Source organism: Haplochromis burtoni, unplaced genomic scaffold (assembly GCF_018398535.1).
Source record: "Haplochromis burtoni strain Fernald_Lab_line unplaced genomic scaffold, NCSU_Asbu1 Contig_12, whole genome shotgun sequence".
Taxonomy (NCBI): domain Eukaryota; kingdom Metazoa; phylum Chordata; class Actinopteri; order Cichliformes; family Cichlidae; genus Haplochromis; species Haplochromis burtoni.
In genome coordinates, this window is record NW_024582373.1 from 3,772,578 (window position 1) to 3,800,050 (window position 27,473).

General features: G+C 37.6%; 1 protein-coding gene across 2 annotated transcripts in view; it reads left to right on the forward strand.

Moving 5' to 3' along the window:
* The first annotated feature begins 7,545 nt into the window (after window positions 1-7,545).
* Window positions 7,546-27,473, forward strand: part of eys (eyes shut homolog) — a 167,693-nt gene continuing 147,765 nt past the window's right edge. The window contains exons 1-7 of one of the 2 annotated variants that reach the window (XM_005915494.3): window positions 7,546-7,749; window positions 15,768-16,610; window positions 17,096-17,212; window positions 22,535-22,731; window positions 23,573-23,700; window positions 24,349-24,463; window positions 26,018-26,177. In XM_005915494.3, the coding sequence (XP_005915556.1) occupies window positions 15,866-16,610; window positions 17,096-17,212; window positions 22,535-22,731; window positions 23,573-23,700; window positions 24,349-24,463; window positions 26,018-26,177 (1,462 nt within the window). In that variant the 5' untranslated portion in view covers window positions 7,546-7,749; window positions 15,768-15,865. Of the gene's footprint in view, window positions 7,750-15,767; window positions 16,611-17,095; window positions 17,213-22,534; window positions 22,732-23,139; window positions 23,198-23,572; window positions 23,701-24,348; window positions 24,464-26,017; window positions 26,178-27,473 lie in introns of those variants that run through there. The other variant, XM_005915497.2, reaches the window with a different exon arrangement.

The window sequence follows — 27,473 nt, forward strand, 5'->3', positions numbered from 1 at the left end:
TCATGGAAACGAGCTATTGAAAATAAGTAAATGGTATGAGCTCTTCCTGCTGGAAATGTACTGTGTTGGCATGTCAGAAATGCACAACGTGAAATGTAGGCTGCAAGTCTGAAGTTGTTGTTGATGTTGTTGTTGTTTTTAAAAATGCATGAAATACAGGTACACGATGCCATTCTTTGCACAAAGCTTTTTGAGAACAGGATAAACCCAGCTTTGTGCAAATATTGTAACCCTCCTTCCATTGTGCAGTTTTGCTCTCTATTCCCAGTGCTCACAAGGATTTTTTTTCACTGGCTCTAAGTAGAATGACCTCTGAGCATTGATTTTATCATCATTTTCTCACAGCTGTGTGGCAGAGCTGTGCTTTGTTGTTGGAGCCTTTTTTCTGTGTATTTCAGCAGCATATCGTGATGTGTTCAGGACACTGAATTTGATAATTTTCCATTTTTTTTCCATTTTAATTAAAATCATACCCTAACCCACTAGAATATAAACTAGTTAACCCTACAAGTAGTGCTAAACTGCAAGTAGATCAGTTGCACCGATATTAAGATTCTGCGCTGATACTGATGTTTTGTTGTTCTTTTCTCTCGTTGGTTTAAAAGCTTTCAGCAAGTGATCACTCCAGGAATACCTAGAGCATGCTATATTATGGCAGCAGAAAGAAATGAGGAAAACAAGAGGAAGGTATAGCTATAACTCTAGATTTTATAGTTTTATAGTTCCTATAATTTAGGAACAAGAGCTGGTGCAACTCCAAGGTGTGCATCTCCTGAACTCATATTTTTTTCACAATAGATTATAGAAAATATGTCTTACATTTAAACTGAGAAAATGTAATTTTTTCTTTCTCCTTTTTTTTTCAATGGAAGCAACAAATCTAAAAAAAAAATTGGGATAGGGCAATGTTTACAACTGTGTAGCCTCCCTCGTCTTTTAACAACAGGCCATAAACATCTGGGAGAACCGCTGCTAGACATTTGGGTGAGGAATGTTGTCCCATTCATGCCTGATATAGAATTATACATGCTTAACATTCCTGGTTCTTCTTCTTTATTATATTCATCACTTCATGGTGCACCAAATGCTTTAAATTGGTGAAATGTCTGGACAGAAGGCAGGCCAGTTCAACATCTAGACTCTTCTACTATGAACCCAGGTAACAGATACAGTTTGCAGTTTAGCACTGTCTTCCTAAATGTGCAAGGCCTTCCATGAAAAAGACATTGTCTGAATGATCATATGTTGCTCTAAAATCTGTATATACCTTTCAGCTTTGCTGGTGCCTTTCCAGATGTGCAAGGTGCCAATTCCGCAGGCACTGAGGCAGCTCCATGCCATCAGTGATGCAGGCTATTGAACTGAATGCTGATAAAAAGCTGGGATGGTCCCTTTCCTCTTTAGCCTGGAGGACACAGCACTCATGTTTTCCAGAAATACTTTTACCATTTCAATTTGTCTGATCACAGAACAGTTTTCTTCTCTGCCTCAGTCCATTTTAGAAGAGCTTTGGCTGTTTTTAATGCAGTGTCGTCCGAAGGCTCGAAGATCTCAGGCATCCAGTGTTGATTTCGCCAGATATTGTGGTTCTCTAACATAAACTAATGTTAGAAATACTAATAAAAAATGTGCTAGTTTGTACATACATTTGAGCTTTTACTGTACTATATTTGTGTATTGCGTATTTTTTACAAGCAGTGGTGCTGTGTGTGCAGTCTGAGCCATTAGAGTTCATTCAGTGTGGTGCTGTTAGGCCTGCTTCAGAGTTCTGTGCTTTCCTTGAACAAACAGAGGAGAGATTTGGCAGTGGGCAACTTCGGACACATGGCGTAGGCTGGCCACCCAATCAGAAGTTAGATACAGTGCTTGTACTTTCTATCCTATTTTTTTGTTGATTTGTTGTTCAGTTATTTTTTAACTGGGTGGTCAAGATGCATTTTGGGCATCACTGTATCATTAAATGAACAAATATGGCATCATACAAAATTATAAGGTTAGAGCCTGAATTCATGGGAAACAAAATTGCCACCAGTGAATTTCATCTTATTGGCTGATTGTTAGGATGCCTGAGGTTTGAGTTTATAATATTATTTATCATTTCTAGTCTTTGGTTTCTTTGTCTGTGTTCTGTCTTATGGCCTGCACACAGCCGCCCATAACACTGATAGGCTTATGATAGTCAACAGGGAAAATAAGAGCTGCTCTACTGATAAACCAATGCATCCCTGTTTTTTAATATATATTAAATGCTCAGTTTTGACAAATGTTGGGGAAAATGCTCTCTCGAAATCCATTGTTTTTGAATTTTAACACCATGTTGGAAATATTGTTATTCTCCTGCAGCAAGACAGGTTAAATATTAAAAGTCCTGCGCTTGTTACTCTGTTGCTTTGTGGTGCTAAAAAGATCATTATGGCCTCGTCAGAATGTAGCACTGTAAATGGGGACATTACAACAAAGCAAGGACTTAAAAAGCCATTTTACACCAAAACATCTCAATATGATTTTCTATTATGTATAAATATTAAGCACAATGATATTTTTCACTAAAGAGGTCCTCTGAATATTTTAAACTGTAACCAAAGATTACAACAGTAAATAAGCCAATCCCAATGGAGCAAATTTTGGTCCCCTAACTCGCATGCTTCAGACAGTTTCTTTTCTTTTTCAGAGTAATCCCACCAATATGTGACACAGCAGGTACTGTATAGCACTGTTAAGACAGAATATCATTGCTTAAGGCAAGGTGACAGGGATAATAATCTGCCATCCTTTATGTTTAATATTTAAATCCCGGAGGTAGAGAGGAAAAAATATGGCGGTGTCCTTGTTTCAAGCGCCCTCTCTACTCTATCAACTGAGTCCGGAGTAATCAGTCAAACAGCAAAGCACAATCTGGGATAACAATTCATGTTTTTTTAGACTACCTAAGATTGATTACTGGTAAAAATGACATGGGAACTACAAATGCACAAAATTACACACAGAAATGCCAGAAAAAAAATATGCTTGTTTGTGGTTCTTCTCATATTTCATATTCTGGATTTGTATATATTTATGTTTCTTCTGTTTACCAGTCACAAGCAATGCTTAAGGCAACGCTGCCCACTTTTACAGTATTTGTGAGTATATGTGTTTGCTGTGTGCCTATTAGGATTTTTGTAACTGTGTAAACACAGATTCATTCCTTCCATTTGCAGCAATTACTCATTTTATACATATTTTCTGCCCCCAAGCCTGATGGGAATACAATCTTTGTAGGTCAATTTAGGGAATTGCAGGATAATATATTGCATTTTTATTAAATGAGCATATGCTACATGCAGTACAACAGCATTTACCTCAGGAGACACTGTGGTATGCAGTTGAGAAAGTGGAAAAGGTCACATAACTCAGGGGCAGCAGAATAACTGCAGCCACATGTAAATGTTGATTAATATCTGCGGTTCTCAGGGAAAAAATTAAGAAATATAACTTTTAGTTTAGCACCTTAAACATTTAAGTTTTGAGGCAATTACAACATGGCATTTGGCCTGTGAATCAGTAATTAATACTTGAGTGTTTTTCTGTGACATTTTAGTAATGTCTGTCTAGATTCATTATTTTCACTTTTCTGGGTTCTTTTTTGACATTCTGGGCAGGAAGTTCTTCAAATGTCGACTATTTGGGTCTGTTTTTACGTTTATACTGGTAGTTAGAGTTAATGGCTGACAGTATTGGCAGTGCAGAATGTTATCTGACCATCTTTAACTAAGTAAAGTGTTTTAACTTTTGAATGTCAAACTGGAGTTTGTGTGGTTTTTTATATCCCACTGATGTCGTTTTGCATCCTTCACTACATTCTGTTTAGTGAACATGCAGCGTGTGGCTTGGCTGATAATTCAGCCAGCAAGATCTTGTGCAACAATCTAATTATATCTATATTCAAGAGGGATCCAAGTATTTCTCAGCGGGCTCCATGCAGCTGACTGTGTGTGCATAACTGCAGGCTTGATTAACAAGTTGTTGAGTCAGCACTTACTGTAGTAAAGTGCATCAAGCCCACAGACTTTCTAACCTACAGCAAGGTACTAAAAACTACCCCAAATGATTGCTAATCAATTATTGTTTAACTTCTGTTCAATTCCTTTAAAAGTGATTGTTGCAGTTGGCTTAATGTGTATAAATTTAATCACTGTGGATTTAAAGTACATTTTCTGGCTTTCTGTGTCACTTAAACTTACTAATACTGGAAATGGATGAACATTTTTTTTTTACATTAAAAAACAAAACAAACAACAGCAACAAAAACTAATTTCCTTGTTCGGTGATACTGAGAATTACAAACCCAAGACATACATACATTACAGGCAGGGTTTAAAGTGGCATTTGGCAGGTGCAGGAACTCTAAGATTGGGTGTAGTGGTGCAGTGTGGAGAGAAAAATTGCTTAGAAATAAGTTGCAACTTGTTTTGTGAGTTCCAGCAGATTTTCTTTGCTTTAGACTTTCTTTGGTGGCTGATGCTGTTACCAGCATTCACGCTTTTGTGTCATGTTTTATGTGTTAATTCCGCTGTGGTCTTGTCCCGGTGTTTTATATCTGGTGCCAGCCATGACAGAAACAAATAAAATGCTAGGACCTAGGACCTCCCTGCAGGAATCTGCTGACATTTGTCATTATATTAAGGCAATGACTGTTATTCTCTTACTGATAAATTCAAAAACCAGGCCGATCAAAACAGCTGCGAGCTATGTCGACACAGCATGTTGATACGTTTCCAATGAGGTTACTGTGTAGATTATGTTGTAGGGTTTCAGAGAGGTTGTCAGTGTTGGCATACCTATAGATTAGATTAGTGGATTTAGCCAACTCAGTGTGAAAAGAATTAAGCAGATGTTTCACAAGTTATTGCTGAGTTCCAACCCCTGGACAGTAAGGCATTAGAAAAACTAGAATTTGGTGATTGAATTTAGGGTTGCATGAAAATACTAGCCATTAAATTTCCCAGTATTTTCATGCAGTCTTTGAATATAAAAAAAATTGCATTTGACTAGTTAGTCGCGATAATTCAGAAACTCTTACTGTATAGATCTAATGCTTGATTTAAAAATGCTAAAATGATATAGCGTTACCATTGAAAAAAATCTCTCATCTCATCTAGGTGCAGGAATTTTACGTCACAAGGATAAGAAGGAAAAAGCAGTGTTGAAAAAGGTGTAAGCCTGGGGATGTCATTATTTTGTTATTACTGAGTATCTCTATCCAGTTACTGGAAGCAACACCAGGCTGCAACAGAAAAAATAACTAATTCAAAAGTAATATGCATTACCTGCCTATTAGATTTTGTTGCTTATTAACTGAAGGTGCCAGAATGCCATTCTAGCCCACTTTAACCCCAGATTACAGGGCAGCATGATGCAAATTACACAGCTTTACAGTCATTTGTTATAATGACTGCGTAATTAATGTTATTGTTATAAAGTGAATTTAGTGAAAAAGCAAGACTCAAATGTAAAATATTCACTTCATATCAAAGAGCCAAAATACCAGCAAGGACTTGGAACAGTACTGGAAGATATGGAATGATGAGAATAGTTTGCAGGGCTATATAGATAAATGCTTGCTTTTCCCTGCTATACATTCTCATAAAAAGCGCTGAAGGTCAATATTTCTGTATATAATGAAGCTACCTAAAGCTGCAGAAAATATGGCTGATGCTACAAGCAAAAGGGCAGCTCGTTAATCTAGTCACAGTGGGGAAGCAAACCAAATTTGAGAACTTAAGTGTCTTTCACCAAGATAAGCATAGGAGATAGAATATGTCAACTCTTAAGGTCAGATATGTGCTTCACACTGATGTATTTTGATAAGAACAGCCATTTTAAAAATTGATCCTGAAATTACTTGAAACTGACTACTGATGTGATGATCTGAAGAGCTTCTGTAGGGCAAAAGCCTGTGGCTAGCAGAGGAGGAGTGTGGAGGACACACCACAGAAGCAGCTTGCAAGGAGTGAAGTGTGCTGAGAATACTACTGTGAGCAAAACCATCAAGAAAAGTAAGGTGAAAGAGAAGAGGGTGACCTTTATGAAAATATCTGTCATCTCCCTCAATTTCTCAGTGGAGCTTAGAAATGGGTCAAATACATGTTCTCTTTTTTACTGCAATAAAATGACATGGGGAAATAATAACAAAAATGTGGTTTTAATTGTTTCTATTGCTAGAAAAAAAAAAGTAGTTTGCAGTTTTCTGCAGTCCCAGATATTGCAACACTATTTCCCATTGCATAAAACTCATCACCATAATTTGTTACATCAGCAACGCCTTGGTGCCAATGTAAATAACAGTGGAGGATCTTTGAGGAACTACATTGTGTTTATTGGGACGCGGGTATGTTTCCTGGTCAGAGAACAGAAATAAATCAGTGACAAGCTAATGGATGGAGAGTCACTGGCCAGCTGGAGGAATCAGGGTTGGAATGTAAAATGGCAAACACTCTCCTTTCTCCCTCAGCAGCCACTGCCAAAATGCCCTGGAGCAAGGCACTTAACCCCTTGCTTATACTGTTTTCAGCAACAACCAGCAGAAGACTGATTGCAGTATGGCTCTGTGGTGTGAATATACCTGTACAGCAAGCAGGATGTAGGTCATTGAAGGAAAAATGAAAAACAAAATCACACACAAGCTGTCAAAACATTCCCTCTGCAAATAAATATTAAATATGATATAAACACAATACCACTATGGATGTACCCTCCTGCTGCTTATGTGAGTGTGTGTTTCTGTGAGCGTTAGATCGAAGAGGATCTAAAAAAAGAAGTGAGATGTGAAATGGTACCAAATGTACCCTTGAGGAGTTTTCCCACTGACTTCCGGCCAATAGTGGCAATTCCAGGAAGTTGCTGCACACAGACACAGACACAAATAACCACTCCTGAAGCAGTTGATGTGCACTGAACAGAGGCGATGATAGAAACTGTTCAGTAGTGCGGACAGGCCAGGCTATAGCCGTTGTTGCTTCTTTTCATTATGCAAATACTAATCAAAAGCTCCACATGAAATCAATCTTCCTCTAACTCTCATCAAGAAAGGAAATGCATTTCCTAAAAAATGTTCCCAATAATCCGGTGCAAAAATTAAAAGCTGATAAAGCTATTCACATTCTGAATTGTTGCATTATGATAGTCTAGTGTAATCTTCACATCAGCCCAAGCAATTGGAGTAGCGCATGCATGACAAAGTGCTACAGTAATTCATTTAGCCTGCTAGGCAACCAGATGCACGAAACAACAGTTTTGGAGTTTTAGTTCTTATTAAACGCGTTCCTAATCCAGACCTGCAGAGGATCAATTATAGCTAGGCTTTGAGAGACCCCAGTCAATTTTGTTTTTTTAATTTTTTTTTCACCTCTCAGGTAATAGGCTATATAAAAGCCATTTTCATTTTGTAGGAGAGGTTCAATTGTTTACACAAGATAATGACTCGCCTCGCTAATGAATATTTTGTTAAGCCTAATTAAATAATCAATCAAGCAGCCCCGTATCCCCGCCCTGACCTGCCACAGAGGGCCATCTCCTCAGCAGACAGGCACGCCTTCAGCCCTCAGCTTCTGATCACATTTCCTTAGCAACGTGTTTCCCCCGGTGTCGCTTAGACGGCTCAGCTGTCTTATTCCCCACGGAGATACACATCTCACCTCTGACTAGCAAATTCTCCAGAATGATGGTACAAGTCACCGTCCCAGGGCGGAACACCTTTGCAACTTAATGGTGAGCATATATCCCACCGGCACACACGATGAAACGGCGTTAATTGCAAGTCAGCACCGTTTCTGCATGCAGCAGATGGTCCATGTGTACTCCCTACTAGTAAGATTAGCCGTCCATAGTAAATCCGGGGCCTAGCATTTGCAGGATGGGGGCAGAGGGACGCGTTAGCTACATTTAATGCTAAGCTGTGGTTCAATCTTGTTGATGTAGCCTCTTTCATCTTTGCATTAATAATAACTTTTTAAAACTTCTCAAACTCTTAAGACAGGTATAGGTTGTAGTAGTGTGCACAGTTATTATTATTATTATTGTTGTTGTTGTTGTTGTTAGTGTAAAAAAAAAAAAATCAGTGTCTCTAAATTAGGAGAAATTACTTATGACCGGTGTTGAACCAAAAAGTTTTTTTTTTCCAGCACACCCTGAGGTGTTCAGTAATCAAAATGTGACATCACCATAGGGGAAAAATAGTAAGACATGCGCCACTTGTTAAAGCTGGCTAACTTTAGCAGCACACATTTTTATTTTAGTTCAAGTGAGTCACGTAGTTATGAAAATTGTCCACAAATCACCGGTTATGGTACATTTTGGATCCACGTGCAAATGGGATCTAAATCAAAAAAGTAAAAAAAAAAGATTTTTAAATAGATGTAACAGGAATAAACAAATGATCAATAAATGCAATAAGCTGGGAATTACCAGAGTGGACAGGATTAGAAATGAGAGTATCAGAGGGACAGCTGAGGTCGAGCACTTTGGAGAAAAAGAGGGACAAGGCTGAGATAGTCTGGGATAGTGGATTTACTGGACAAGGGATGTGGAATATGTAGCTGTTAAGCAGCAGGAAAAGAGGAAGACCACAGAGGATTTTGATGAAGGTAGCGAAGGAGGACATGCAGAGGGTTGTTGTGACAGAGGAGGATGCTAGGGATAGAGTGAGATGAAGGCAGATGCTCCGCTGTAAACCCACAAATAGTAAACCCACATTTAATTAAAAAATAAACAATACAACAACACAAGAACTCAGTTTTCTTCTTTTTTTCCCCCTCGCACTAAAGAAAAATTTCACGAGCAAATATTTCAACAACGTAAGAGTTTCTTTTCTATTTTAAAATTGCAAAGAATTTGGGGATTTCATCATCTACATGGGATTATATTAAAAGTTTCATGGAATCTGTGTGCACAGGGCACAGTGTCAAAACCAATACCGAACAGGAGAATCACATTAAAACCTTAAGTGACTCTAGTGGAAATCCCTGGCTGGCTCAGCAGTGCTAATAAAAGCTATACTGGCAGTTAACAGTATATAGCCGCACAGATATCAGCTATAACGAGTTAAAACCAGTTGAACTGCATATGAGCAAGATTCAGAAGGCAATTGGCTTTTCTGGGTCCCAAGTTCATTTAAGAAGTATTGAGGTGAAGTGGAAATAAAATAAAAAACCCTTTTTTGTAAGTTATGAATGATACTTTCTCTAGGTTAAAGATGAGCTTATTAGCTGTGTATGGTTTGGTGTGCTCATGGCATGGACAACTTGCACAACAACTTGCCTATTTAGGTCAAATGAAACCAAAACATGTTTTTCTGGTGATTAAAAAACTGATAAACATGAAACTATTTGTTGTATAAGATTTAAAACACAAATATGTTGTTTAGGGGAAAATCCACTGTCTTAGGTATACTGTACACTCGTGTGAAGTTTTTAAGAGAAGAGTTGGTGGAGATGGAGAAGAGATTTTTGCTTGACCTCCAGCATCCACACCTAACATTAGCATGCCACAAGCTCTATATAGGTGACTCAGAACAAACAAGAAAAACTATGGATAAAAATAACTAAATAAACGAAACTCTCCAAAGCAATTTTCTGGTCTGCAGGTGTGCCACATATTCTGGATCATGATAACCAAGCTGCCTCACAGACGTGCCTGCAGTATTTCCTTCATGCAGAGCTCTTAGGGCTCTGCGTGGCAGAAAGTGTATATACTGCAAATCCCCAAAGCACTGCACAAGTGTTACAAACAAACAAAAACTCACAGCCTTAACTTATTGAGGTTCTCCTCCAGAGCCCCAAATAAACAGGAAACACTGTAGACTATACAGGGGGGCTGGTGACTGATAAAGGTAGTGCCTAAAACAAACAAAAAAAGAGCAATTCATTTCAAGCTGGCAAAGCTGTTGTGCTGCTAGCTTTGGCCTAATTTAACCCATGGTTTGAGATATTACAGACTTGAAAACATTCTGCAGTTTTGCTTCTTTCAAATGTTGTTTAAGGTTTTAGAGAGTAAAGAAAGAACAAAAAAACTAGGTGTCTGTGAAGTTTAATTTCCTATGCACTTCTATAAGATCAAGGCCAGAACTGTATGACTTGTCTTCTCAGTATTACTTTACATGATTCAGGAAACAGACCTGAAATTTGAGTGAAAATTGGTTTTGCCTTTGGCATCAATCACTTCATTTAGAGTAAGAAAATTGATGTACGGGCTAATTTTCAGGGGGCTTTAGGCCTGGATGCTCATCATTGTTATAGGTGATTAGTGGCGATCCACACATCTACCCAGGGAGCACAAACAATCAGTCCAGCAGCGGCTGTGGCCAGTAGCCTGCTGGTGGTTCACTGCTGTTTCAGAGACATCCCGCTGCTGATATAGTAATAAAGCTGATTTGTATCAGTTTGAAGGTTATAAATAATAACCAAAGCTTGTTTTCTTATTATTATTATTATTAAATGTAGCTGAAGTGTTTTGGCTTTGTAAATATGTTCAGGAGCCGGTCTGTGTTCGAACCCACTTAATGATGGTGGCAGTTGACCTTTTTCTGCTCTAACCTACTCTGAAATGGGACAACATCTACCAAATCCATCACCACAGTGTTGACAAAAGTGAATTTAACAGTGAGTGGACAGAGAAATGAGTTCTGTGCCAGCTGATTTAAAGTCTGTGTTTACTTCACAGTCAGACTTTCTCAGGTAAAATATCTGTTCCAGATTTTTTCTGTTGTTTTTTTTGTTTTGTTTTGTGTTGTTCACTCGGGAAGCTTTCAGAATGAATTGGTATGCTGATGACAAATGATGCTCTACCAAATATTGTCAAGTTGATAAAAGCCTACGAGTCTGTAATGCCGGTCATGAAGTTCATCTCATCGCATACCTCATGTGTGGCGATAAATTGAGAGATGATTGGCTTTCGCCTTCTGATTTAGTCATTTCAGCAGATTCACTGTGGCACAGAGAGTTGCAAAAGACCCTTTCTTTGTTACGATGATCCTGAGGGACATGTTATGACAGAACAGCAGCAGATTTCATCAATGTAGGAGGCTTACAACTTGAATTCTAATTTAATTCAATTTAATTTAATATGCCGTACAAATATAAACTTCCGATAAGTCATCTCCAGTCCCTATGCAGCGAGGGGGGAAAAAAGCAAAAAATACACTCAATACAGCACAATAGCAAACACCATCAGCATTCAGTCACTGCAGCTGCCAGGCTGTGAAAAGTTCTGAGGAAATGATAATGAGAAATTACCATATACAAGGACGCTTACACTATTTATCTCAACAATGTTTGCCTCAACTTACACCTGTGCGTCCTCGTTCTTGCAGAAGTGCCATTGTACTGTAACTAGCAATTGTGCCTCAGTCACTAACCACCATCTTCATCACTGTCTGTGCATCGTGCTGACAGCTTAATGAGCCAAACTTTGCTACTTGTGAAGAAAACAAGAAAATGTAATCTTTCTCATTAGTTGGCAAGTTAGCAAATGTTTTCAGATGTGGCCTAGTTTCTGATCAAACTAAGCTTTGTTATGTCAAATGTCCTCTTTGATCCAGTTCATCTAACCTATCTTCATCTAACCTACAGCGCTGTGTTGACTATTTATTACCGAGTAAGCTCCTGATCTCTTTCTTGAGTCATTTGGTCAAGAAAGTGACATTAATTGGGGAAAATGTCCTTCATTTGGTAATCTTCACATTTAAGTTGCCATTTATTTAAGAACAAAGGGAGCTGATTATGAAAATATTTTGTCGATTAATTTTCTTTCAATCTCCGTATCAGCTATTGTAACCTGTGAGAGACAGCAATTGACATGTAACCTACCAGTATGATGCGATAATTCGTTGTGTCCTCCTCATGTCTCTCTCAGTCATCAGTCAAGCGAGGATTTACACAGCTCCCTTGATCCATTGCCCTCTACACACCTGCGTGATTGGCATCCTAAATTGTGGAGTGAACTGAGGTGCAATAATAGCAGGAGGCTGTTTGAGACAATTAGTTGACCCCCACAAGCATTACCTTGCTTCTGACCCCATGGCCCTTATTAGCTGAACCATTTCACTGTGTGGCCCACAGTTTAATCCTAATTGATCAATACCTTTAAGGCCTCTTAATATCCGAAGAGAACCTTTTGGTCTGTTTATTTAAGTGGACGCCAAACACTATAGATTGCCGTGGAAGTATGAATGAGTATCGAATGCAATTTTAGATGGATTTCGAATCAGATTTGGTCAAGATCAAGATGGATAAATGTCATTTAGAGTTTAAATGAAGTTAACTGCGCAGAGACCTATGGTTTAAACAGCTTCTCAATGTATTATGAGTTATGATAGTAATTTGGTATTGAAACAAATGTGCTGATTACAACCGTTCGGTTTACTTGCTTAATGTATTCTTTCTGAATTCCAGTGGAAATGTGGCAAATAGATAGTCTTTCCTGGCCTTAGTGTGCCTTCTGTTATCTTTTTACTCATTCTGCTTGTTGATGTTGTCAATTTACTGCCACATGCATGGTGGTATAAGGTGGTCTTCATTTCACTCCAACTTTGGGACAATTCATGGTGAGGCTGTTGGGGTGACCTGGGTCTTGTTATTATGTGGTAGTTGAGATATAAACAAGTGTACTGCAGCATACAGCATTATGCAGTGCATTATTGAATTGTAGCTGATACTGTGAAAGTCCAATTTCGATTCAGAGTATACAGTACATCCTGACCTCTTGCCTAAATCACATTACTGGTTACAGCGACTGATAGCAGTAAACATAGCTGCCACTACTGTGCTACTACTAATAGACAAAAACACCTTACAGTGACACAGTATTAGATTCTGGTGTTGTGCTGTTTTTGGTAGTTTCAGGGTTGTTGTCATTTGGTTGTTGTGGATAATTTACAGTACTCTTTATATAAGGCAAAAAAAGAGTTTGTACAATTCTAAGGAATTTGAAAGTCAGTATTTCGACCAATTTTATTAACTCTCTTAGGCTTTTTTGTAATTTCTTTAAGTACAGGTAGTCTTCAGGAATAGTTTTTAAAGGAAAATCAGAACTTTTATTTGGATGTCGGCTGCCTTTTGTTCTGCACTGGCAGTGTGTTTGAGAGCATTGCCATGCTGAAAAACAAAGCTGCTGCTAATCAGAGGCTTTAAATATGCTTTATGGTGGATATTGAAATCTGATGGTTCTTTTCGGTATTCATAATTCCATCCCAAACACCACTGGTGGACATGTAGCCAAACCAAACCACGACAGAACCAATGTGTTTTACAGGTGGCACTCACTCTTGTACCTCTCCAGTATATATTGATTTTGATTTGAACCAATTTTTAAAAAAATTTAGATTCATCACAGCACAGGACTGTGAATGAATGAAGCAGCCAATGTCCAAAGAAAACCTTTAAAGGATCATTAAGAAGCCTGGAAAGCTGTTTCTCCAGACCACTTTAAAAATGAAAGAAAGTTTGACTCCATGGAATCAAACTGTAAAGAGTTTAGGGTTTACTCTGTACTTTTGTATTGTACTATCTATGTAAAACTCTGATTTCCAATTTTATTGACAATTTTGTTACCATGTTTTCATTTTTTTTAATTAGTTTGGTGTTTTTTAGTCTGTAACCCATTAAAGTTGTTTGTTAGCCACTTTTTTAAAACCAATATAAGAAATTCCATATCTTCACATGTCTTTTGAAACATTGTAGGCATGTGACAGGGATGCTTAACATACTTTTACAACCTGTAAGCCAAGAGCAACAGGCTTGACGATTCTCCAAATCCACAGTTTCATCTAATCAAGGATTAAACTTAATTGTGGATTAGAGTTTTGTTCCTACTGTGGTTATATTAATAAATGTAACAATGGAAAAATGTCAAAAGAAAATAATATTTTGCAATGGCAATTGTTTTGATTTTATTGCAGTGGCACCAATCTGTGTTCTCAAGACATTTTCCATGGTAGAACAGGTGCTTTATTTCTGCTTGCTTTCAATTTACAGGAGGTCCTGCTTCTGTACCTGTTGGTTGGCTGCCATTGATTCCGGGGGGAAAAAGCTTTTTTAAAATTACCCTTTTTTAAGCAATTTTTAAATCAGATTGACTGATGATGCTATATGTCCGTTGTTGTTTTTTTATGTCCCAGTGGCCATTTAAAGGTAATTTAGATGAAAACTTTTGGCAACTTGCTTATTCACTTCCTGACCCAACCCTTTTAGGGATTTGTGTCTCCATCCAGTCTCGAACCAGGATTCCTTTGTGTATTATAATAACTTCCAAGTAAATACCTAAAACTTGCTTTTAAAATGAACTTGAATCATTAGTTCCAGTAGCAGCTCAAGATTCCTGGCATATTATGTAAACAGATCTGCTCAAAGTCTTTCTTTTTCAAAAAAAAAAGGTTTAATGTACAAATTAAATTTCTTTGGATATATATTGAGTTTTTTAAGAGCTTTTTCTATTATCTCATAATGACATTCATTGATTTCTTTTCTCCTGTTTTATAATTATGAGACGTTTGTGAGGTGCTTTGTTTTACAGTATAGTTACAATATTCTGGCAAGAATCTCAATCATGTGTTTTTTGGTGCTTTTACACTAAAACCAACAGACTGCCAAAATGACATCCTTTTACAACGCATCAGTGTCCTGTCTGTCTGGCCACTTTTTTTGCCACCACGAAATTGCCGGACCCAAAATTGGAACTACTGTAACTATGGAGAAGGATCACATCTGTCACATTTTCTCCCCACACACAATGACCACAACTTCTGCTATAGAACTCTAATGTACGGGTTTCATACTTTTTGAAGTGTAGGCTTATTCTCCAAAGGCACTGAAGCAGGACTGGCTCTTCACCAGCACCGCTCGCACCAGATAGAAAACATCAAAATGCTGAAAAAATAAAGGGATGCTCTGTTGCTATGAATGAATCCTTTCATATCTAATCTCCTTTGATTCATTGTCAATGTAAAAATACTGAACTTTAAATAAAAGTTAATTAAAAAACGAATAACTACATGTAAATGGCCATTGCACAGGTTATTATTCTGCAATCACTAAACCTATCCCACATTTTGTCTTCTTTTATTAAAATTTTAATTCAATATTTTTTTCTCACAAATCAGCTGACAGGTTTCCAATTTGTTCGGTGAAACACAATAGTCATCCTCATCTCGTGTAAATGAAGTCTTCTGGGTCCCCACAGAACCCCCAAGACAATACTTGCAATCTCATTCATTTTATCACTCCCTCTTCTATTGATATTGGTGTTCCATATTCAGCGTTTTATTACTTATCGCCATGCAGTTATTCATATCAGCCCTTGTGAGCTGATCAAGAAGCAGAGTTTTTCTTGCAGCAAGGCTTCTCTACTTTGTTGTTTTATCTGGCGCACACGTATGAAAAAGGCCTGAGGGAGGAAGACAATGCTGTCTGCTTTAACTCATCTCGCTGCCTGACACTGAGGTATCAGGCACCAGCAGGGGAGAGAGAATATTTTATCTGACATTGTCACTCTCTGTAGAAACCTCCGGGAGGCTGAGGCTGCTGTGACACACTTGGTGGTCAGCAGCACTGCATATGATTATGACAGTTCCTGCTACCCTCGCAGAAACCATAGGTCTGTGGTGTTATTGTAAAATGAAATCTTCATAATAACAGCGTGGGCTCAGTCACTTCTAGTGCTCTGGATAAAGTTTTAAGCAGCAACAGTGTGTAGCCGTAAAACATATTTAAAAAAAATCTCTTTGTTTTCTTCAGGCGATTGCTACTCTGGTGGACTTTGGAGTAAAGCATCACATAAAGTCGTTCTTAAAAGTCCCAAACTGATTTGGATTAAATACAGAGAAAGAGGAGACATGAGATCGTCATTGTTTCACGTGAGTCTCATTTTTGTGGCCATTCATATGATCCACTGCCAAATCCTTTGCAACAGGCAACCTTCAACCGAATGGCACCTTAAAAAAAACACCATCCAAATGAATTGGACTCTAATAGGGAACATCTGCAGGAGTGTTTCTGAGTGTTGGGATTCCCAGCGGGGAGACGAGTCAAGTGAGCAGCCTTTCAACTTCCCACAGATATGCCCACTTCAGCTACAACATGGAGACAAACTGTTGATGTCTGCTGATGAAACACTCAAGTCATATGGCATCAAACTCCTAAATGTGTCAAAAGAGAACTTTGAAAGCTGTTCTGCAACAGGACAGAGAGAAGATCAGTTTCTCTTCCCTCACAACATAAATGAAAGAGAGCAAGTCGATGCCAGGTGGCTCATGCCGGGTCACCGTTATTTTATTGCGCTGCACGAAGGAGACACGCAGCTGTGCACGCTAGGTTTGAGGCTGAACGTCACAGTTAAAACCCAACTTTGTCGGAGCTCCCCGATGCTTCGACTTTGTTCGGGGAACGGTGTCTGTCAAACAGGAGTCGGAGAGAGTGCATTCCACTGTCGATGTCACCACAAGTATTCCGGGAGGTTTTGTGAAAAGTTTGATGCTTGTTTGGATAACCCCTGTGAAAACAAAGGAATCTGTTTGAGCAATGGATCGACAGATCCACACTACAGAACATATAAGTGTCTGTGTCCTCCACATTTTACAGGTGAGCACAAATGTCACTGATCCCATTTAATGAGTTCTCGTAATTGTTTGAATAAGGGCTTGGTCAGAGCATCTAAAAATAGTCCTATACATCACTTGTGGCTGTTACATGTTGCATTTGCTACAAAATCAAAGTTTGTAGAAGAAGTGTTTCTGAGAGACGTACTCATGTGCTGAAAGAACGTAAAAGCAGCTTCTCAATTATGGATTTATTGAACACGTCAAGTTAATGTTTTTCACCATAACCCTCCGACACACTCATGTAATGCAAACAGAATACATTTTTACATTGCTTGCATTCCAGATGACTTCCTTTTTAAGTTCCTTGCTGAATTATCTACAGTAATGACTTTTTTTCTTTAATAAAATTAAAATCAAAGGCATTAGACCTCCGTGCATGCAAGCAAACTTGATTCTGCTCATCTACTGTTTTTTTTCTGTGCCTGGTCCTCTGTGAATAATCATCTAATGGGCTGTTTGTTTTAGGGGTTAACTGCTCTGAAATCATTGGGAAAGCAAACTGTGACAGCATCTGTGAAAATGGGACATGCCTTCAAATATCACCTGCATCCTTCAAATGCATCTGTGACAATGGTTTCTCTGGTAAGCATCTCTTATTTTAGAAGGCTGTTTATATAACGTAGATGGACTGTCTGGCTCAGTAACAATGAAGAGCTGCTCTTTAAACAGCATGTCACAGTTTTAATCACTACCAAGCAAATCACACAGTTTACTGCAATTCTGTATACAAAGCACAATGGAAAGTGTTTTTCCCTCACCTCCCAGAACCATGTAATTTCCCTCAAACAGGAGGGCTATCTTCAAATCATCATAAATCATAAAAAGATCAGCATTTCCTTGTGGGCTATAAACTTGATCCCACTCGATGTTATATTTGTCATCATAATATATGAAGGGGCCACTTCAAATCAAATACCTCATATTACAACCAGTGATGTGCCGCTCTAAAGGGCCTGGGCTATACTGCTAGCTAACGGAGCATGCCGGAGTTAATAAAATAAAGGTTTACGGCAATCAGGTAAAATGTAATTTATAGTGTATTGTTTCTGCTGAGAGCGTAAAGATAAAAATGAATGTTATTCAGTGCTCGTTATTTGAAGAATAAGTCCCATTTATGATAGTATTTATAATTACATTTTACAGGTGGCACACATCAGGCTTCCAAGTTCAGGATAAAACGAACGCGTCACTTTTTTCAGTCACAACAGAAACAACACGTGATGTAAAGTTGATACACATTAATATACATCTGAGAACTGGATATAGTTATGTGGAAATCCATCACTTTTCTTCTGCTCTGCTCATATTCACAGAGACAAATTGCATGGTTATATTATATTTAGGCTTAGGGTTAAAGTAGCTGATCCCCGTCTCTAAGAATCACTTACAAAAGCAAATCAAAGAGCATTGTGACACATTTTTCACTCCCAGCCAAGACCATCCACTTCAGAGACAGTGCTGGACGCTCATGTATAGGCGCTGAGTGGGACTTTTGCTGTGGCGAAGATGTATGGCACATTAGTGATTCGCTCATTATTTAGTCTCATCCGCTGTATTTTTGTATAGTCGGGTCAATCGTTATCACACACAAATGGTTACAAGACCTAGATGCTCTTCGGGCTGCCCTCGATATCACTCTCTGCTGTAAAAATCAAGCCTGCAATGAACTTTCTGGAGTAAAATCTCCAAGTGGCTTTTCACATTGATTCATTGTTTTGTTTGGAGCACAATTTGTCCTGGCAGCATTCTTGAAGTGTCACAGCTTCGCCTTTCGAGTCCAGCCCATGCTTTCAGCTTATTATTTTAGAGATGTTGTTTCAAGGTTACTTCCAGTACTGTCTGGCATATTCTTTTTTCTTTATAACAAGAGATTATTAAGGCCATACAAAAGAAGGAGAAAAAAAAAGTCATTTTAAAAGGTATTCTCGGATGTTTTGTGAAATGGCTCTGAAGATTTAAAAGAGAAAAAGATTACTGTAGCAAGATTACAGGATAATTTTCAAAATCTTTGAAAGAGGAAATTATCACTTTGCCTTCATCCCCTTGTTGGTAGTGAATGCCAGATACCTGCTGTATTGAATACTGAATATTTTCGATCAGGTAGAGGACATTATACTTATGTTAGTTCCTTAACGCAACACCGGTGGACTAGACTGTATGTTAAATTTGGTTCACATGAACTTTATCATATTTTCCTTTTATTCAAGTCTGAATTGCTCTTTGAAATGTAACTTTTTTCTCTAACTACAGCATTAGGATTGAAACTAGTGGGGAAAAAAAGAGTCAAATGATTTTTGTGTTAGCTGTTTTTTGCTCTTGTTTTGTTTTGTTTCATGTAAAAGAAGCATTTTGCAAGCCTTTTAACCCAAGCTGTCAGTGATGACAGTATAATGATTACCAGCTACTTACATTTGTTAAAACCAAATAGTTGGCCCTATTAAAGAAAACATCTGCCCTTGTTTGAAGTCAAATAGATAATTCCTATAATTTCCATCAGAAACAAATTGTGGACTTACATGCTCTGACTGCTTTTGCAGCTTCTTGTAATTGGCTTTAATTGCTGCTGCTCCCTCAAATAAGCAGACTCCACTGGGTGCTTTCGCACAGTCATGGTGTCTTGGTGTCCCATCAGCTTCTTGGGAGTTCTGTAGAGCTCGTGCTTCCTTTACCTCCCTGCTGCAGTTGGCTCATTAATCAAGTGGAAGTTAGTGGCTGCTCCAGTGCTGGCTGCCCTCACAGGCCAAAGTCTATGCGCAGAGAATAATGAGCCAAACTCATGGGATGTTTCAAATGAGATTTTCTTTTGATTTGACTGTCTTCTACTCTACCTCTAGGGCATTTGTTGTTAAGTATTACCATCTTTATAAGACCATTTTCATTTGGAATATGGTGTTAATTGTTTCTAAAATCTTGTTGGTAATAAAGCCAAGTTTTGTAAGTTTAATTTGGTGTATATATGCAGTCATTAGCCTTGTTAAACTGTTTTAATTAGGCATTGACATGCTGGTGTTTTATGCATATTAGATGGATGCAATTCAAAGTCACTGCAGAAACAATGGTGTTTTAGATGAGAGCACAAATGTAAATGACTGTAATAAATATATAAACCATCGTCGGTGTTAACTAACATTGTTAGCATTTTACAGAGGGAATTATCATTATTATGCTTCATTAATACATATGAGAGATGGAAATTCTACAGGAAAGCAGTTTGTAGAGGTGCAGCTTTGAGTGGACCAGTTTTGAAAACTCAATTTCTGATGTAAAATGAGCTGAAGCAAAAAGCAAACTCTGAAGTTGGGTACAGTAAGATTGATGCCCACAGAGGAGGCTAGGAGGAGCCTCTGGGACATGAGCACTTGTATCAGCAGGGGGATTAAAGAAAATATGCAAAAAAAAGAAGTCACTAGAAAGATAAATGTGTAGGTGTCATGTGAGAAAGAAAAAAAAATCCTCACAAGGGAATAACATCAAAATTTATTCACCTTGACCTTGCAGTGATTTCAGTCTAATTTTATCCTTTGTGCACAATATCACTGCAGCATTACTTTGTCCCTGGTTAAGTTCACAGTTGTGAAATTAAACTGCTGGCTAGAGCTTAGGTCAAAGTTACTTTATCTAAGAAAATGCTTACAATATGCTGAAAGCTGTGGCGCTCACTACTTAGTAAAATGCATGTTTATCAGTTAAAAATCTGTGTTAACTTTAATTTGGTGTATATCAAATGATGTATAAATAATTTAAAAAAAAAACACTGTGTTGTGTGCATAAAAAAAATTAATAATACAGCAGAATTTAATGAATAAACTTGTATACTTTTTAAAAAATAAAAAATAAAATGAGAACAGTGAAATATGAGAATAAAAATAAAATAGTATTTGAGCTGTAGTATAAAACTGTTCCAGGACATTTACCATGCGTTAATAAAAATTGATAGAGCAGTTTACTGTGAGATTTTGTGTGACAATATTATATTGATACAAGGGCACTAAATATAGATATTTAATTAAATAAGTTAAAATACTCTGAAAATACTGCGAACTACAGGGTTCATCTCATGCGCCACCATCCTGAGGTAACGTTAGCTGAGCAAACTTAGATTAAATCACAGCAACCAAAAACAAACGAACACAAAAAAATCATCCAACACACTGGGACGCCTGATAGGAAGGAACCTGTCTACAAACAGTTGCAGTCTGACTTTGACTGACTGCAATCGCTGACTGAAGTTTTGTAAATAATTGCCATCTAATTTATAAATGTAGGCATATTCCTAACATGTTGCCATCAGTCCGAATCAATCTTTGGCTGCCAGCTGGTTGTATTCTGGTTATAATTCAATAAAACAGGAAGGTTGCTGAGCACAAATGTAATAGTAAAATATGATTTTTTGTTAAATGTGAACTTCTGCCTATATAGACAGCAACAGATATGTAATTTTAAGCAGTATATTACAGGTAAATGCTGTATTTTTAAAAAAAATATTACATTTAACTGTGAACATCACCCCATTCCATCTAATGGTACCATTTATGTCAGGTTTGCAGCAACAACATAAGAAAAAGTAATAATAAGTTTCATAGTCTTATCTTATTGAATAACACAGATATTGTCATAGTTTAACTTTGAGGGTATAAATTGCAGGTGAAAAAAGGTGATAAATCACAATATGTGTTATTGCAATAATCAGCATATCACAAAATGTTGAAAAAACGGCAATAAACAAAGAAAATAAAAATAATAAAAATGAATAATAATAAATAAAACAACAATAATAATAAAATTACAAACCTATGTGGCATAACCCACATACACAAACATGGAGAAACTGTCAGGAATAATCACAGACCAGATATTTTCCTCACATTTTTTATTCTCATAAAAACCAGACTGCTTTTAATTAGCTCGGGTTTATCCCACATTTAATTATATTACTAGTGAGGCTTTTTACAGTGTTATCAAACAACTATTTTTCCTGTTTACGGTCGTGATGTAAATGCTGTGTGTGCTGTGTGGCCTGATTTAATGGGATGGCAGCGGCGCTGTATGGCACAAGCACAAATTTAAATACACACACACAGCAGGAAGCATATTACCCTGAGACTGAGGCAGTTCTCCATCATGCGGGCTAAACGGGAAAAAAAAAACAAGAGGAGGCGATGCAATCCACTCCATCTTTATAGCTTTCAGGAAAAAAAATTGATTTTTAGGTGAAGAGTTCCCAATAATTTGTGTTTGGCGCTGCATAGTTTACAGACTGCTGTAAACTACAAGTAGAGCTAAATAACTCAAGTCACAGCTGTTATTATACTGCTAGTTTGTGATTTTTCATATCTGAATAACTTGAGAGTTTTACTTTTGACTCATTGTTTTGACTTTGGTGGGAACATCATCCTACCAATTTAGGAGAGTAAATCAACAGGATAACAAGACGCGGTGACTCTGTGTACAGTCGGTCTTGCATCAAGTTTATTTGTGGGAGCATCTTTTTACAGTGTGTGAATGTGTGTGTGAATTGGTGGATGACTGAATGTAGTGTAAAGCGCTTTGGGGTCCTTAGGGACTAAGTAAAGCGCTATACAAATGCAGGCCATTTACCATTTATTTACCATTTTTAATGTTATGCATGCATAGTGCCGGGAAATGGCCCTACACATGCCACTACCCTGTGTAAATGATTAAACCTGTCAGTCACCCCTTCATTCTTGGATTCTAAATCACGTGTGCATTTCATTTCTGGTGTGAAAATTCTTTGAAGTCATTCCATGCTTGTTAATTTCCATGTTTAATATTTGAGATTCAAGAGTATACAGAATAGTTAAATTCATGCTATGCTAAGAACGCCAGTAGATGCAGTATAGTTTCTAAATAAAAGTGCAGTAATCTATTTTGCTGGTTTTGCAGGCCCACCGTGTGAGAAGAGGAAAGCCTCCTGTGACCCAAATCCATGTAGAAATGGTGGTACATGTGAAGAGAGTCCCACAGGATTTGTTTGCCATTGTCCGGAACAATTTGCGGGCCTCTACTGCGAATCTCGAGTTAACTTCGATTGCAAGTCGTACCCATGTCAGGAGGAACAAATGTGCACTGCAGGGGATCGCGTGAGAACTTTATTTCCCTTATTTGTTTTCCCTCAGTGGGACGTAAACAAGAAATGGCACATGAAAATTAATAGTGTCTTGAAGCGAGATCAAATGCCTTCATTCTAAAAGCTCCGGGAGCAATTAATATTTCCCGGTGAAGATGAGCTGTGGGAAAGGGTGTCTGCTTTCTCTAACATTTTGATTGAATGACCCAGTCCATATTTAAGTGCCAGTTTGAAATGGCTCTCATCAGAACCTTTTTGTAATTGGATGCCTGCTGCAATTTGCACCTTTCACGGGAAATGCTAGTATACTCATACATTTTGCAGAGGTGGTAGTGTTTCTAATGCTCTAGAGGATACTCTGGGGAAAATACAGCAGTGGTCTAATTGTCTTTCTCTACGACCTTTGTTTTGTTCATTACAGTTTGCCAAGTGCACTACACATTTTCGAGACCCACCTAAGGATACCCGAGCAGAGAAGAGTAAAGAGGACATTTATCAACATAATGCACATTATTGCTGCTGCTTGACATATATATTTTTTCCTAGAAGCATAATCTGTTTAACTTTGAATTACAAGAACATTAACATTTGTTAGCCTCTCATATCTAAAAACCATATTAAAACAAATGTAAAACCTATTGTTTATTTAGATTATATTTAATGAAAGTGTAGAAGTCTGTAGCAAATATAACTGTGACTCAATGAAGGCCCATTTTTATCACTACAGTGATTTGCTCTTTTATTGATAATGTTCCGTGTTCCTACACTTGGAAATCGAATGTACCTTTTGTGTAATTTAAGCGTCCTATCCCAGGCTTGCAGGTGATCTAGGTTGTATTGCTTCTCCCATGCAGGGCTCTGAATGTGTCTGTGCAGATGGTAGTGTGGCCACAGCGTGCAAGAGGCAGAACAGCCTGTGTAGTCCATCACCATGTTTGAACAATTCCACCTGTGTGTCCAGGGGAAATGATTACATCTGCAGGTAAGAGGGAGATCTAATAATAGGAACATCAGAGTCTCTTCTTGAAGATGATTCGCGTTTCTTATGAATGTGTCTCCCTCTGAGAATGAATAAAAATGTGATTTTTTTTTTCCACCTTTTGATGTGAGGAGGATTTAAAGTGGTTTTAAAAGCTCCAGGAAGTCATTGTTGAGAGTTGAAACAGAGACTTAAATGCTTTTCCTATGAAAACGTTTCCATTTCATGCCATTCATTTCTGCCATCTTTCAAGATATCCAGATATTAAACTGTACCAGACCACAAAACAGATAAACTGGTTTAATTTGTTTATCAGATAACAACTCTCACACAAGAAATTTGACTAAATAAGAACCAAATATAATACAAATATAGGGAAGTGTATATTTGGCATATTATACAGTATAGTTAATTTGATTCACATTAGAGCTTGATTTGGTATGATACGCTAACATCGCTAAGCATTTCAGAAAATGGGTAAAAAATGCTAACCTGATTAGCGACACGCCCCTGTCTTTATCAGAATCAGATCATGCGGAAAACTGAATTAGAATCCCAGAAATCTCGTATAAAGAAACAACACAGCATTGCTTGTTAGTGCTTAAAGCTCAAGGTGAATTGATTTTGATGACACTGACCGCCTCTCAACAGATGTCTGAGTGGGTTTTCTGGGAAGAATTGTGAAGAAATAATTGACTACTGCAGTCTGCTCAATATCAGCTGCCTAAATGAGGGATTGTGCTTGAGTGTAATTGGCGGATATCAGGTAAGTAATTCAAGGTTTCAGTCATAATGAAATGCAATAAAGCCCACGAAATATGACTCATGACGCATACAGAGTCGACGCAGTGTGAACTCATTCATAAGTGTTGTTAGGATTCATAAAATAAATGTTCTGTTTCGGTAGTAAGATTTTTTAAAATCTTTTTTGTGATAAAAACATGGGAGTGGTCCACTCTCCGTTATTGCATTTGATCATTTTCAGAGTAATATTGGTCTAAATGGTGTATTGTAACCTTTTGCACTTTTCAGAAATTTGAGCATGTTGACCTTCCTGTGAATCTGTTTGGTGTGTGGCTTTTTTTGTTAGCAAGTATTCATTTTTAGACTATAAAATCTGCTTTAATGATGCAACAGTTATGCACTGGATCGATTGTAATGATGAATGCTTCAGAATGGCAACTATTGCGCGATGTTCTTACAGTTGTCCCTGAATATAAAGTACATGCAGTACAAATACAGAGATAAGACCTGGTTTACACATGTTTAAATGTTTGGGGGGCTTTCTAATGTTGTCTATATGACAGTGAAATACAAAGAGAATTACAGAAACATCAGTGGTAGTTCTATGACTACAGAAAGCAGTAATCCAATTCTAAGTCATTAAATCCTGGTGTATATGTGGAAGCTTTGTTCAGACTGACAGGTCCGGGTCTAATTTGCCTCCCAGTTTCTCAGTCTTCTCAAATGTCTGCATTTTTTACAACACCTGAGAGTGCTCTGTAATGCCCCATAGCTCCTAATTATTCTCCATCAGTCTTGTTCCATTAGACCACTGATAGGGTTCTTTATCTACGATCTACTTTTACATGCTTTATGTTGGTGCACGTTTGGTCAGAGATGTTGCTAACTGCAAGTGCGAGTTTTTCCTTTAATGTTTTCTTATATTTTTGTGACTTTTAGGGTTTGAATATGAATAAATATTTACTGTGGGTAGTAATAAAATGGTTAGTGTGTTGTGTAGAAGCTCCATATACTCCATATCTAGTTGTGCACATATGCACAACTAGAGATAACATAAAATCATTTTAATGCTAGATATAGAGAGTAGTGTTTGTGTTTTTTCTCTTTGTAACACCTCGTGTTTGTGCACATTTAGAGAGAAACCCTGTTTTAGCTTATTTGGATCAGATTTTTCTTATTGTCCATCCAGGATTTTAGTCTTCACAACTGCGTAAATGAATTTGCGTTAATGAAAAGGCAAAAAAAAAAATTACTATGAATTTTTATTTAAAGCTGTTCACTGAGTTCTGACTGTCAAAAATTATATTAATCTCCATTATATCGTGGTGATGGTAGAAATCTTGGTTGAAAACGTCTCAAAGCCAATTAAACCATCTTTAATATCTCTCGAAGTAATTTTTGGTGAACTGAAATTTATTTGAAGCTGTGATTTGTTCATTCATCTCCAGGCTCAAAATGTGCACGATTCAATGATTTCTCTCTAATACAGTGTGCTCTGTATGATACATTTTATTATAGATTGATGTATACTCTACTATACTACTGATCTTATGAATAATTTTCTGCATTCCTGCAGTGTGTTTGTGCCCGGGGTTGGGTTGGAGAATATTGTCAATATGTGGGTGATGCCTGTCAGATAAAGCCAAACAGCTGTTTGAATGGGGCAACATGCATTGCAACAAATCAGCCAACATCTCCCCCTCAGTACTCCTGCAAATGTCCCCTTGGCTTTACAGGTGAGATATCTTTGTTTTATTATCTCTTTTTGTTCCTTTTCAGTGAGTCTGTCCATCTGTCTCCTGGCAACAGACTCCTGTCTCCTAATTTGTACACACAGTTGTGGAATGCCGGTTATGGGATGAGGAATGACTGATTCCTTAACCTTAATGTTTGGGGAAAATCTGATGTAAAACTGGCAGAGGCTGACAGATACATGGTGTTGACATTTCTTGACATCTTGTTATATAAGCACCAACCAAAGTCAAGACACACAAAGCCACGAGTGCTATCGTTTTCTGAATATTTTACTATTTTAAGATAGCCAATCCGCAGTCCACATGCAAGACATTTGACATGGAGCTTTCATGCTAAGAGCAAATCATAAATTATACATTTTGACTTTTGTTGGTGGTTTAAAGCAAAAGGCATAAAATCCATAAAGAACTTATGAGATGCTCATGTATTCCATTAAAAGTACATAACTGGTATCATGCTTGAATGTCGTCTATAGTGACAGAAAATGTTTTTTTTCTTCTGTTTTCTTTGTTTTTTCTCATTAACTGGCAAGTGTGCATTAAAATTTTATGTCACATAAAACCACTTTGATAGGGAAATCTACTCTCCACTGTCACTTTGTCATAGAAGCAATGCATTATGCATAGCTAGCAAAAAAAGACATACAAACATGGTCAAGGTGTTCATGAAGAGTTCAGACATCAGTCGATCATGTTACATATTTGTAGACGCACAATGTTAACCCAACCTTAAATCCATAGATGGATCCCCAAACACAAACAAACCTCGTGAGAATATGTTCTTGATCTTTCTGTGGAACGTTTTTAAAATATAAATCCATAAATCAGCCATATGCTAATATCCATCAAGCAATCTCGAAACCGTCCCCCTGCCTTGGCACATAGCAGGGTTAGCATTGTAGTTCTGTTATAGACGTCTAATGCTGTAATTTCTTTTTCAAGAATCTGATTTAATTAATATCTCAAAAGACCGAACCACAGCTGGCTCAAGGGCTGCTGTTCCATAGCTGACCTCTGACCTCCCGGGGGAGTAGAACAAAAATAAAAAACAAAGAAAACATCCCTGGGGTGACCTATACATTTTTTATTTGCGGTAGTAGTATTAGTACCATTTGTTCTCAATCTGCTGCACTACCTGATGTAGCCTAGAGGCAAAACTTTTTTAACTTTGTCTAGAGAAGCACAAAACTAGCAGATACCGCTAAGAACATAAGTGTTCTTGTCTCCCAAGTGGAAATTAATTCTACAATATCTAATTCAGGCCAGAGATTGGTGGTA